This window comes from Cynara cardunculus (genome assembly GCF_001531365.2).
Source record: "Cynara cardunculus var. scolymus isolate 2C chromosome LG 1, CcrdV1, whole genome shotgun sequence".
Classification (NCBI taxonomy): Eukaryota; Viridiplantae; Streptophyta; class Magnoliopsida; order Asterales; family Asteraceae; genus Cynara; species Cynara cardunculus.
Window position 1 is genome coordinate 47,779,548 of NC_037528.1, and position 11,642 is coordinate 47,791,189.

Sequence of the window (11,642 nt, forward strand, 5' to 3'; positions counted from 1 at the left end):
TCCGAATGTTTTCGTAAAACCTGATGGACATCTTGTAACTTCGAAACTACTGTGTAATTTCAAGAAACAAAAGGGACCAAATTTGTGGTTTACTCGTAACATTTTACATTATTATTATGTTTTTATTACGTCACCCGTTAAATATTGAGATTTGAGAAGCATCGAATACCGAAGAGTATAAATTGAGCGGGGAGAAAGGTTAGCCCACCACCATAACTCCATTTGAGTTCGATAATGGCGGAGAAGCTGGAAAATGGTAGTTTAAAGCTACGAAAATCATTCCCAAAGGCTTCAATCTATCCACTGATCCATCAACAAGAATACAGGAGTGAAACGAGAAATACCTTTGAATCAAGTCCAGCCAAGGCTACACTTGTTCGTAAAAAAAAATTCCATTCTTCATTTCTGATTTCAATTCATTGACGAATCGATTTTCTTCAGATCTGAGTCTGATTGTGGCGATGAAGATGGGGAAAATGGGGGAGCGAGTGAAATCTCAAGGATATTTTGGATGGTTCATTGTGATGGTAGTATTGGGGGTGGTGGCGTTCGCTGTAGTGTTTACTTACAAGAAGAAATATGGGTATCTTCCAGGTACTGTCTCTTCGAAATATGGCGATGCTCTCACGGTCGCTATGCAGTTCTTCGATATCCAAAAATGTAAGGTTGCTGCCGTTTAATTACTCGTAATTGATCTGTTTTACACCGATGAATTTGGTACAATAAACTTGATTGTTGTAGATGTGTTGTAATTCGTTGTGTCATAACTTGATTCATATTTCGTCAACACACCATTTTCCCCTTAATTCCATGTATTTTGATTTTTTGTTTCAATTGTAAAATTGAATAGGTTGTCTTTAGGTTCATTTGAATCATGTGGCATCTTGTGATTTCCGACTAATGGATTACGATCTTGTTGTTGTGTTCTAGCTGGTAAGTTGGTACACAATAAGATACCGTGGAGGGGGGATTCGGCTCTAAATGATGGGAAGAGTGCTCATGTGGATCTTTCGAAGGGAATGTATGATGCTGGTGATCATATGAAGTTTGGATTTCCGATGGCGTTTACTGCTACTGTGCTTTCTTGGGCCATCCTCGAGTACAGCGTACATATGAATGCAGTAAATCAATTGCAGCCTGCTAAAGACTCTCTTAAATGGATCACTGACTACCTTATGAATGCTCATCCTAAACATGATGTGCTTTACATCCAGGTTACTGCCTGATTCTGTTAATTAACTGAAACTTCGATATCACCATGATATTTGCATTGATCTTTGGATATGTATGTTTGGTAATCGTTGGATATTTCTGTTGTTTCTTATGAAGTATGATGTTATCATTTGTTTTACAAAGAACCCATGAAAATCTTATAGTTTGATTTGCAAAAAAATGAAAAGGGTGGGGTAATTTATAATTATATTGTTAAAGCCTTGTTATATACACACTCTTGCACAAGCCAGGGTCTTCATAGAACCAGCCACTGAACTCATGGGGTAGAGGTTTGGTCTGCGTACATCTCATCCCTCTAGACCCACTTTTGAGTGGGATTTACTGGGTTGGTGTATTTCAAATTGGCTTTTGGTCATGTCATAGAAGGTCATTTAACTAAAACGACCCTAAAATAAGGTCATTGTCTATTTTCAGGTCGGAGATCCTGTGGCAGACCATAAATGTTGGAATAGGCCTGAAGACATGACTGAGAAACGGCCTCTCACAATGGTGAACCCTTCAAAACCAGGTTCAGATGTTGCTGCTGAAACTGCAGCAGCCTTGGCTTCCGCATCCTTGGTGTTCAAGTCCAGTAATGCAACGTATTCGAGCTTGCTTCTTAGGCACGCCCAGGACTTGTTTGTTTTTGCCGATGAATATCGAGGTTCTTATAGCAAAAGCATCCCTGAAGTTCGAGCATATTACGATTCAACCGGTTATGGGGATGAGATTCTGTGGGCAGCTAGCTGGCTCTATTATGCAACAAAAGATAGCACATATCTTGATGTAGTAACTGGAAAAGATGGACAAAAGTATGCTAATTGGGGAACTCCTACTTGGTTCAGTTGGGATGATAAGCTACCCGGAACTCATGTAAGATTTTCTCTTGTTCTTTTTACCAAACGCTCCATATATTAATACATCGTTGTTTCTAAAAGAAACTGAAACTCGCAATGCTTGTAGGGTTGTTAGAGATTCACTTATAATATTAGGAAGAAAGGTCGGACTTGAAATTCTGTAAAGATGCCCACCTCCTTTCCTGCTAGGTTAAAGCCGTGGGGACTCAGGCTTAAAGTTCATAACTAACTTTCCAAAAGTTACCTTATCTGTCTTTCTTGTCTCTAGTTCTTCAAGTCCTTTTCATTCATATATTTCCTCAAGTTTTTGGGCTAACTTTCTCTCTTTTACACACTTTTTACAAGACGGGTTTTTTAATGGAAACAATCACCCTACTCTCTAGGGTAGAGGTCATGTTTGCTTACATCATATCCCCTAGGCCCATCTCAGGATGGGCTAGTTTTGTTTGGTTTCTTAGACGGACTCTGAGATCTAAAGTACTCCCTTCTAATCCATATAACTAATGTAGGTCTGAAAAGATACATATTTTAATGAATATATTCGACTGTTAGCTAAATATTAAAAATAAGTCTTAATAATGACGGATAACAGAATCTTGTGAAATAAGATTAACGTTATCTGTCATTTGTTATCTTATTACTAATAGGCAAAAGATAATTTTGGGAAAGTGTTGGGAGCTAACTCAAGTAACTTTGAGCTTCATGTATACCACATTGGGTTATTGAAAGTATTATATACTCCCTTCGTTCCAAGAAAAGTGTCCACATTTGACTTATATTGCTCCCGGCTCCGTTAGTCAATGGTGTGCATGGCATATAGCAAAGGACCACCCGACTTATTTCTCGATACATATAGAGGATTATTATCTGTAAATTGCTACAAATTTGGATTGTGCGGAACTTGAAATTAAGTATTTGAATCGGATGCAGGTTTTGTTGTCCAGAATAAGCTTCTTTGGTCTTGACGACGACGCAGATATAGATAACCTCAATGAGTACAGAAGGACAGCCGAGGCTATCATGTGCAACCTCTTGCCAGATTCTCCGACCGCAACAGGAAGCAGAACCGAAGGTATTTTTCAAGTTTACGTTCTCAAGAGAACACATGCGAAAATATCAGAAACATACGAACACTGCTTTTTATGTTCAACGAATATCTAATTGTATTATCAATGGATCATTGCAAGTCGGGAGTCTTTTCGAAAACAGTCTCTCTGTTTTTTGAGACTGAGGTAAGATCTGCGTATATCTTACCTTCCCAGGACCCTATCTCTCGTCGAGATATAATGGGTTTGCTTTTTTTGTGTCAATGGATCAATCTGCATTAGCCCCCTCAATTTTTCTACCGAGTCTCATATCGGCTAGATAGAGATTATCAAGTCTGTATATACGTAGGAACCTCCCCTTTCTCTATAAGGTTTCTTTTAGAGAGATTTAAAGGGGTTTTACATATTTTAATGGTCTGATTGTTGTTGTCAATAACGTAGGCGGTCTAATTTGGGTCAACAAGTGGCATGCTTTGCAGCAACCTGTAGCTTCCGCCTTTTTAGCCCTTGTATTCAGCGACTACATGCTTACATCCGAGACCCAAAAACTCGAATGCGATACAGAGTCTTTCTCACCATCCGATCTTCGAAAGTTTGCCAAATCACAGGTATCATTTAATTTGTGGCATTGACGTTATCTTTATCGCAGACATTATTCTTATGGAACGATTTGAACCTCTCTCTAAAAGAGCCCCTTAGGATGCATTTAGTAAATATGAAATGACAAATTGACGGTACAAAAGAGTTGTTCTCCAAAAAAGGGGACAAAAATGCATTTTTTATGTCCCATAAAAATAGATAGAACAAACCACAAGGGTGGTGACCGATTGGTTTGAGCTTGGTTCCAAAGGTCAAAAGTACCAGGAGGTCCCAGATTCAAATCCAAGGAGGAATAAAAATTCCCTTGTGGCCAATGAGGTTCAAATCCGGTGACTCCGAGCTATCTGCAAAGCAGGTGGTCGCCCAGGATTAGTCGGCTCGCATAACGGGTTGGATATCCAGGTTAATAAAAAAAAATAGATAGAATAAAAGTTATGAAGATGGGACATGACTTACAAAAGATATTCCACAATTCTTTCAACCACTTACCTCACTTTTGTCCGTCCAGTCCAATCCAGTCTTATATGCATACGAAACGCACCTTTATAGAACAAATATACAGGTTTGTGGGTTGTGTCTAGCTGATGTATGACTGCAAAAGTTTTAATACTAATAATCAACGTATATCGTGTTAGGCTGATTACGTGTTGGGAGACAATCCAATGAAGATGAGCTATCTTGTTGGATACGGTAGCAAGTACCCGCAATACGTGCACCATAGGGGAGCCTCGATACCTGCCGATGCCAAACCCAGCTGCAAGAATGGCTTTAAGTGGCTCAAATCCCATAAACCGAACCCGAATGTTGCGACCGGCGCGCTTGTTGGAGGACCCTCTAAGTACGACAAGTATATAGATTCACGTAACAATACAATGCAAGGTGAACCGAGTACGTATAACAGTGCGGTTCTTGTTGGGCTTCTCTCTGGATTGGTTACGTATTCATCGGTCCCTAAATTCTTTTTGTGAATCCCTCTTTACGCATGGTCGTAAGCATATTATTCGTGTTGTATTCGTTATTGTTTTCTTCATAAAACACGTCTCATAAAATTCCAATACGGTCGTTTTCGTTGTAACTTCTTTGTTACGATAGTTGCATATGCTAAATGTTTAGGGGACCGAGTTCATGACGAGTAGTGTCCGGTATGGAAGTAGGTTTACGAGTTTGTTCCGCTATAGCCAAGATATCGTGGCTATGATATTAGCCGTTGGCGATCACAATGTTTCACGGGTTTTTTTTGTGTCTTTTTGACGAAATTCAGCTGAAAATATCACTAAATACTTCGTTTCAGAAACCAAACTAATGACCGATTTAACACTATCTAATTTAATTAATAACTAGAAGAGTACTCGTACAATGCAACGAAATAAATCTCGATTTTGATGTTTCGTTTTATTTATTTATTTGTCTCAGTCGATGTTATAATACAGTTTTATGTGATTTTGAGAAAATAATAATGTTTTTATTTTTGAATAAAATATAAATATAAAAATATAATAAAAAATTGAAAAAAGATATTGATATTAATACCAAACTAACAATTTAAAATTTATTGTTTTCGTGTGTACTTTTGTAATTCATTTTTTTTTCAATTTTTGGTTTAATAATATAATTTTTTATATTGATAATTATTAAATATTTTATTAGAAGTCAATGATTATTCTAATTATATTTTTATTTTTTATATTTAAAATGAGATGTTTATCCTCTGTTTGATTATGTTTATCTGCAGTTAGTTATACGAATTCAAACAAGAAGCTTTGATAAGTTGTACTTACGTATAATTACTTGTAATCTTAAATTTTAAGTAATATGCATCAACAAACAATACTTCATACATAAAAAATAGTTTTTAAGAGTTTTTGTCAAATACTTTATAATATAATATAGATAAACAAAAATAACATATAATTAATTATAACATAATAATATAAATACAATTGATCAATTTGTTTGTTTAATTATATATTAAAAAAATATAAAAAGTACTGTAAACCTAAGATCTGTATTTGACTATCAAAAATCACACAACACAATCAAATATATATGAACCGAATAAATAAATCCGCACACACCAGGGGACTTGGGATCCGATGTCAGCTATCAGAACGAACTTGTGGTAGGTTGCCAATCTAACGGTTGTTAATGATTTTAGGTTCGGTTTTGGAGGGATGAGATTAAGTCAACGGGCAATATCTGACTTTACGGTATTACCCAATTGTTGCTCCATTTCCCAACTCAATTTAGATCCCGTCCCATTCTGCTCCGGAACGTAATCCTGCAAATATCTTGAATTTAAATATTGTTTAATAAATTTAAAAAAATATATCACAATAAATAAATAATAAAGGTTTATTTTTCTAAACATGAAATAAAAAATATCATATTTTAATAAACCATTTTTATTTAGAAAATCAGTTTGGAACTAATTTTTTTTTGGATAACATGAATTTCGTCACTGGATTATTTAAATAAGAAGGGAAAATTGCATTAAAATAAAACCAATTTTTACCTGATTCTTATTTTGGGTAATCAATTTTCAAAATTGTCATTTAGGGGTCTCTATCAAACTTTTTGTTTATTTAAGGGTTTGGTTGACCTGTTAATGCTGACATCATCCAGATCTTTTGCCAACTAAGATATTCCACGTCATATTAATTTTTTTATTTTAAAACTAATATTCCACGTCATATTTAAAATTGCAAAATAATTATAGAAAAATAACTAAAATTCGTTTTTTTTTTCCAAAAATTATTGTAATAAAATATATTTTTCATTCCAAATCTCGTTTTTTTTTTAAAATTCAAATATCAAATTGTGAGTAAAAAAATCCATTTTTGAAAAAATCATCAGTTTGATATCTGATTTTTTTTTTTTAAAACGAGATTTGGAATGAAAAATAGAGTTTATTACAATAATTTTTGGAAAAACAACTAAAATTTAGAAAAAACGAATTTTAGTTGTTTTTCTATAATTATTTTGCAATTTTAAATATGACGTGGAATATTAGTTTTAAAATAAAAAATTAGTATGACGTGGAATATCTTAGTTGGCAAAAGATCTGGATAATGTCAGCATTAACAGGTCAATAGGTCAATCAAACCCTTAAATAAACAAAAACTTTGATAGAGACCCCTAAATGACAATTTTGAAAGTTGGTTTCTCAAAATAGAAATCATGTGAAAGTTGGTTTTATTTTGATGCAATTTTCCCAAATAAGAAATAATGATTCTTAGTTTCCAAAATTAGAAATAAAATCAGAGTTAGTTAAATATAGAAGGCGTATGTACCTCAAGCTTCGACATGAGTTCATGTGCAGTTTGGGCAGACACAATAATGTGACGAGCAGTAGGGGTGATGAAACCTTCATCAACGGCCTTGTCTATGAAAGACAACAACGAGCTATAGTATCCGTCTACGTTCAGTAATCCTACCTGTATATACTCAAATTCGTCAACAACCCTGTCCATGAAATGACGCTATTTTGTTTACCGAACCCTCCGTATGCAATTTTTGACCATGAGATCGTAACCTTACACCATTTATGCAAATAGGGCAAATAGAGCCCGTGTTGTTTCTTACTAGAGTGTAAGGATGCGGTTCTTTGCATTGTAGCCTCACTAGCCTAGGATGTAGGGGTGCTCAAAAACCCGATCAACTCAACCCAACCCAACACGAAATAACCCAACTCAAAGCAACCCCGATGTCTAATCGAGTTGTAACATTGTCAAACCGTAGATATTGGGTTGATATTATTTGAACTCAACCCAACCCGATGAACCCGATATCCTTCTATTTTTTGGATTTAATATGATTGTTGAATTTCTATTAATATATATATTAGTCAATTACATTATCATGTATGCTTTTCATATACACATATTTTCAATCTATTCACATCTCTATATAACTCATTTATATATGTTCAGTAACTGTGAACATATATATGTAAATTGAGAAAATAAATTGAATGCGATATACATAATAAATATGAATAAGTTGTATCAAATGTTTAATGATGAAAAAGAAATTATGAGTAGTAAAATAACATATTCAAGGTTAGAAGAATATTTTAATGTACCAAAGTATCAACCCGACCAACCCGTACTAGTTGGGTTGGGTTGGGTTGCACTATGGTTTGGGTTGGGTTGGGTAAAGATTTTTCAAACCACAAACATTGGGTTGGGTTGTTCAAATGTCTTCAACCCGATCAACCCAACCCATGAACACCCCTACTAGGATGAGTCATTCACAAGTAATATGGTAGTGGTCTGTAATGACTATATTTCCTCTATAAAATTAACTAACTGAGCGTATTCAGTAATTACTGGTTTTTGGTGGATTCCGAGTTGTGCCCACGTAATGACTTCAAGAAGTTCCTCAAGTGTGCCGTAACCACCTGCATAATTTTCAACAATTAAACACCTACTATTTGCCTTCTTATTTTTTTTCCGAACAATTAGTCGTATCATAGAAATAATACCTGGCAACGCTATAAAGGCATCTGCTTGACGTGCCATCTCAGCTTTCCTCTGGTGCATGTTCGACACTACTTTTACTTCACCAACAGTTTCTCCGATGATCTAAAATTCCAACATTTATTTTTATTTTCTATTTAAAAAATAAAAATAAAAATAAATTTTGTAACCAATTGAGAGATTTACCTCTTTCGACATAAGCATTTTAGGTATCACCCTGCAGTATCGAAAAAGATGAGAAAGGTCGATAAACTTTAATGTACAAATGATCAACGCAATGTTATAAACACTGCGTTTACTGGGTAAATTGTTGCGTACCATACCGTTTTAATATACTACAATCTTATCTGGTAAAATAGATTATAGTATTGACTCCTACCGGTAAGCGCTTACCGGGTAAGTACTTGGGTAAACGGCCTCTTACTGAAAAGTGTTCTATAGAACATTTTTCAGTAAAGGGCATGAGTTATTCTATAAAACAGCTAATATAATGATATTTACTTCTTGAATCCTGTTAGGTTGTCCAAATTCCGTCTCGACAACTTATTGTTTAATAACGATAAACTTATTAGGTCACTTAAGTTCAATCCACCAACTTATTATTATGTATTTGTATTATTACTCCTGTAAACTTAAAAGTTTTATTAAGGGGGTGTTTGAGATTGCTTATTTAAGATGTTTATTAACTTATTTTGGTGTGATACCGGTAATAAGAAGTTTTTGATAAGCTACTCTCTTATAATTCATTAACTTATTCCGGTATGGTACCGGTAATAAAGAGTTTTTAGTGTTTGAATAGAAAAAAAATGGGTATCTCATCTATTTTATCAGCTTATCTGATGTGGTACTGTTATAAGCTAATCCAAACACTTTTCATAAATACTCTATGAAGTCAGTTGAAAACTAACATTTCCATTTTTATTTTAACTAAAAATATATAGACCACATGCAAACATCATATAAGAATACATAGAAGAGAAATATCTAATGAGAAGTTGAGAACCATTAATTTTTTTTTGAGAACCAATCCCAACCGTTCATCGAATCTCATTTGAGGGTATGAATACTTATGCATGCTTTAAGTGTTCATTTTGTGTATGTGAAATGTATGGATATGTTTTATTTCACATGTGAAACAATTCTGTCTGTTTCATATATAAAAGAACATTTTTGGGGATGCAAAAAAAATCGAAACCGACGGTCAAAACCGAAAACCGAAACTTTTGGGCCGGATTCGGAGACATTTTATCGGGGACGGGACGGGGATCAGGGACGAATTCGGGGATTTTAACGGGGACGGGGGCGGGGACGGTGATCACCGGCCCGGCCCGGACCGATATGTATATATGTATATATATATATATATTTATTTATTTTAATTTATATACATACATACATATATATATATATATACATACATACATACATACATAGGGGAGCGATCAAATGCAAACCACTCAATTTGTACAAACCGTGCGAACCGTATTCAACCAATCATAATTTTTCATTTTGTTCATTTTTTTTGTAATTATGAGAGGTTGATTAATCATTTTTATTATGTAGGGTGTTAATCATAGATATTATCATCTTCATTATTTTAATTTTATAGAAATACATGAAACAGTTTCATTAATGTTAGAGAAATACATGAAACAGTTTCATTAAATATTATATGAAACAATTTCACAACCATATATGAAACAACTTCATCAAAAAAAAGTATTATATGAAACAATTTCACAAGATTAAACAATTTCATGAAAAAATTTCATAAGATTAAACAATGAAATCGACAGATGAAGGTGGTTTGCACGGTTTACACAAATGRRGRCGGTTTTCATATGATCACTCCTCTACATATATATATATATATATAATATCTTTTAAAAAAGTAACATTAAAATTTTTAAAAAAATTATCCACTTTACCTCAACAACCCAAATAAAGTTCACGAAAAGTCTAGTTTATTTGTCAAAAACCATGATTTTAGTTGTATGATGTTCGAATTTTTGTTTAGTTTTATATTGTAATCTAATACATTGTTTGTAATTGGTACAATTATGTTTGAGACATTTAAACTTAGATCTTTAAAAAATTGTAATTTACTTTTAATTGTGAAAATTAACATATTATAATTTTTTTTATATCCGTTCGGGTTTCGGGTTTCGGGTTCGGGTTCGGTTATAACCAACGATGAAAAAGAGAATTTTTACCCTTAACGGGTTCCCCAACGGGGATCGGGGAAACCGCGGGGACCCGATGGGGATCCCCGATAAGATCCCCGACGGGGATCGGAACGGTTACGGGGACGGTTTTAGCTATCGGTTTCGGAGACAGGGATACCACTACCCGGCCCGAACCCGGCCCGTTGCCATTCCTAAACATTTTATGTTTTACATGTGAAAGATGAGGGGGGCGTTTTACCCAAGGACGTGGCGACCACCGTCAAAGACAGCTTTGGAAACAAGGCCCATTAACCCGATGCTTCCTCCTCCGTAGACCAGATCGATGTTCCTATCAACCTATACACAATTAACTCCATTAATTATACTTTTCATTTATTTTATTATATTATTTTATTTCTAATGAAATAATATTTATGGGCCGTTTACCGAATGCTTATACGGGTAACCGTTACCAAGTCATATTTTTTTACTGGGTGAATATGGCAAAAACCAAGAATCTTACTTGGCAAGAGCGAATTCAAGGACCAAGATCTTACCCGATAAGTGATGGCGATGACTCTTACCATGTTTAGCGCTTACCGAGTAAATTGTTACATACGATGTCATTTTGGTAGACTAAAACCTTACCCGATAAGTAAGCGATAGAATTGAATTTTACCATTAAAGCTTACCGGGTAAGTATTTAGGTAAACGACCCTTATATATATATATATATATATATATATATATATATATATATATATATATATATAGGGTATATTTCAAATGCAACCAAGTCCATTTGTACAACCAATGCAACCTAATCAATTGAGATATTTTTGAAAATGATGAGAGTTCATTTATTATGATTTGAATATTTATGAAAGATGATTAAAGTTCATTAATTATGATTAATACTTTATATTAGGAGACAATCAAAACTTTTATGAAATAACATATTCATCAAATTAAATAGACGTTTGAGATTGAGTTGTATTTATTGTACAAATGTAAAATGTTGCATAATAATTCACCTCTATATCTATACTATATTATAAAGCATTTGACAAAAACTCTTAAAAACCATCTTTTATGCGTAAAATACTGTTTATTAATGCATATTACTTAAAACGCAAGATTACAAGTAGATTGTGCGTAAGTACAACTTATTAAAGCTCCATATCTGAATTCGTGTAACTAACTGCAGATAAACATAATCAAATACAGGATAAACATCTCATTTTAAATATAAAAATTCTAAAATATAATTAGGATAATCATTGA

At 34.0% G+C, this 11,642-nt stretch overlaps 2 protein-coding genes across 4 annotated transcripts in view; one reads left to right on the forward strand and one right to left on the reverse strand.

Annotated features, from left to right (window-relative positions):
• The first annotated feature begins 467 nt into the window (after nucleotides 1–467).
• LOC112506834 (endoglucanase 2-like) lies at nucleotides 468–4,683 on the forward strand. The gene is made up of 6 exons (XM_025111134.1): nucleotides 468–660; nucleotides 931–1,214; nucleotides 1,648–2,085; nucleotides 3,000–3,141; nucleotides 3,557–3,723; nucleotides 4,351–4,683. The coding sequence occupies exons 1-6, from the start codon at nucleotides 468–470 to the stop codon at nucleotides 4,681–4,683; spliced, it is 1,557 nt and encodes a 518-aa protein (XP_024966902.1).
• Nucleotides 4,684–5,707: 1,024 nt separating this feature from the next.
• The window catches only part of LOC112523257 (probable cytokinin riboside 5'-monophosphate phosphoribohydrolase LOGL10), a 12,271-nt gene continuing 6,336 nt past the window's right edge, over nucleotides 5,708–11,642 (reverse strand). The window contains exons 2-7 of one of the 3 annotated variants that reach the window (XM_025132800.1): nucleotides 10,618–10,715; nucleotides 8,380–8,410; nucleotides 8,199–8,298; nucleotides 8,044–8,114; nucleotides 7,006–7,149; nucleotides 5,708–5,993 (exon numbers count right to left, since the gene is read on the reverse strand). In XM_025132800.1, coding sequence (XP_024988568.1) covers nucleotides 5,898–5,993; nucleotides 7,006–7,149; nucleotides 8,044–8,114; nucleotides 8,199–8,298; nucleotides 8,380–8,410; nucleotides 10,618–10,715 — 540 coding nt within the window. In that variant the 3' untranslated portion in view covers nucleotides 5,708–5,897. Of the gene's footprint in view, nucleotides 6,004–7,005; nucleotides 7,150–8,043; nucleotides 8,299–8,379; nucleotides 8,411–10,617; nucleotides 10,716–11,642 lie in introns of all 3 variants that reach the window. The other 2 variants (XM_025132783.1, XM_025132791.1) reach the window with 2 other exon arrangements.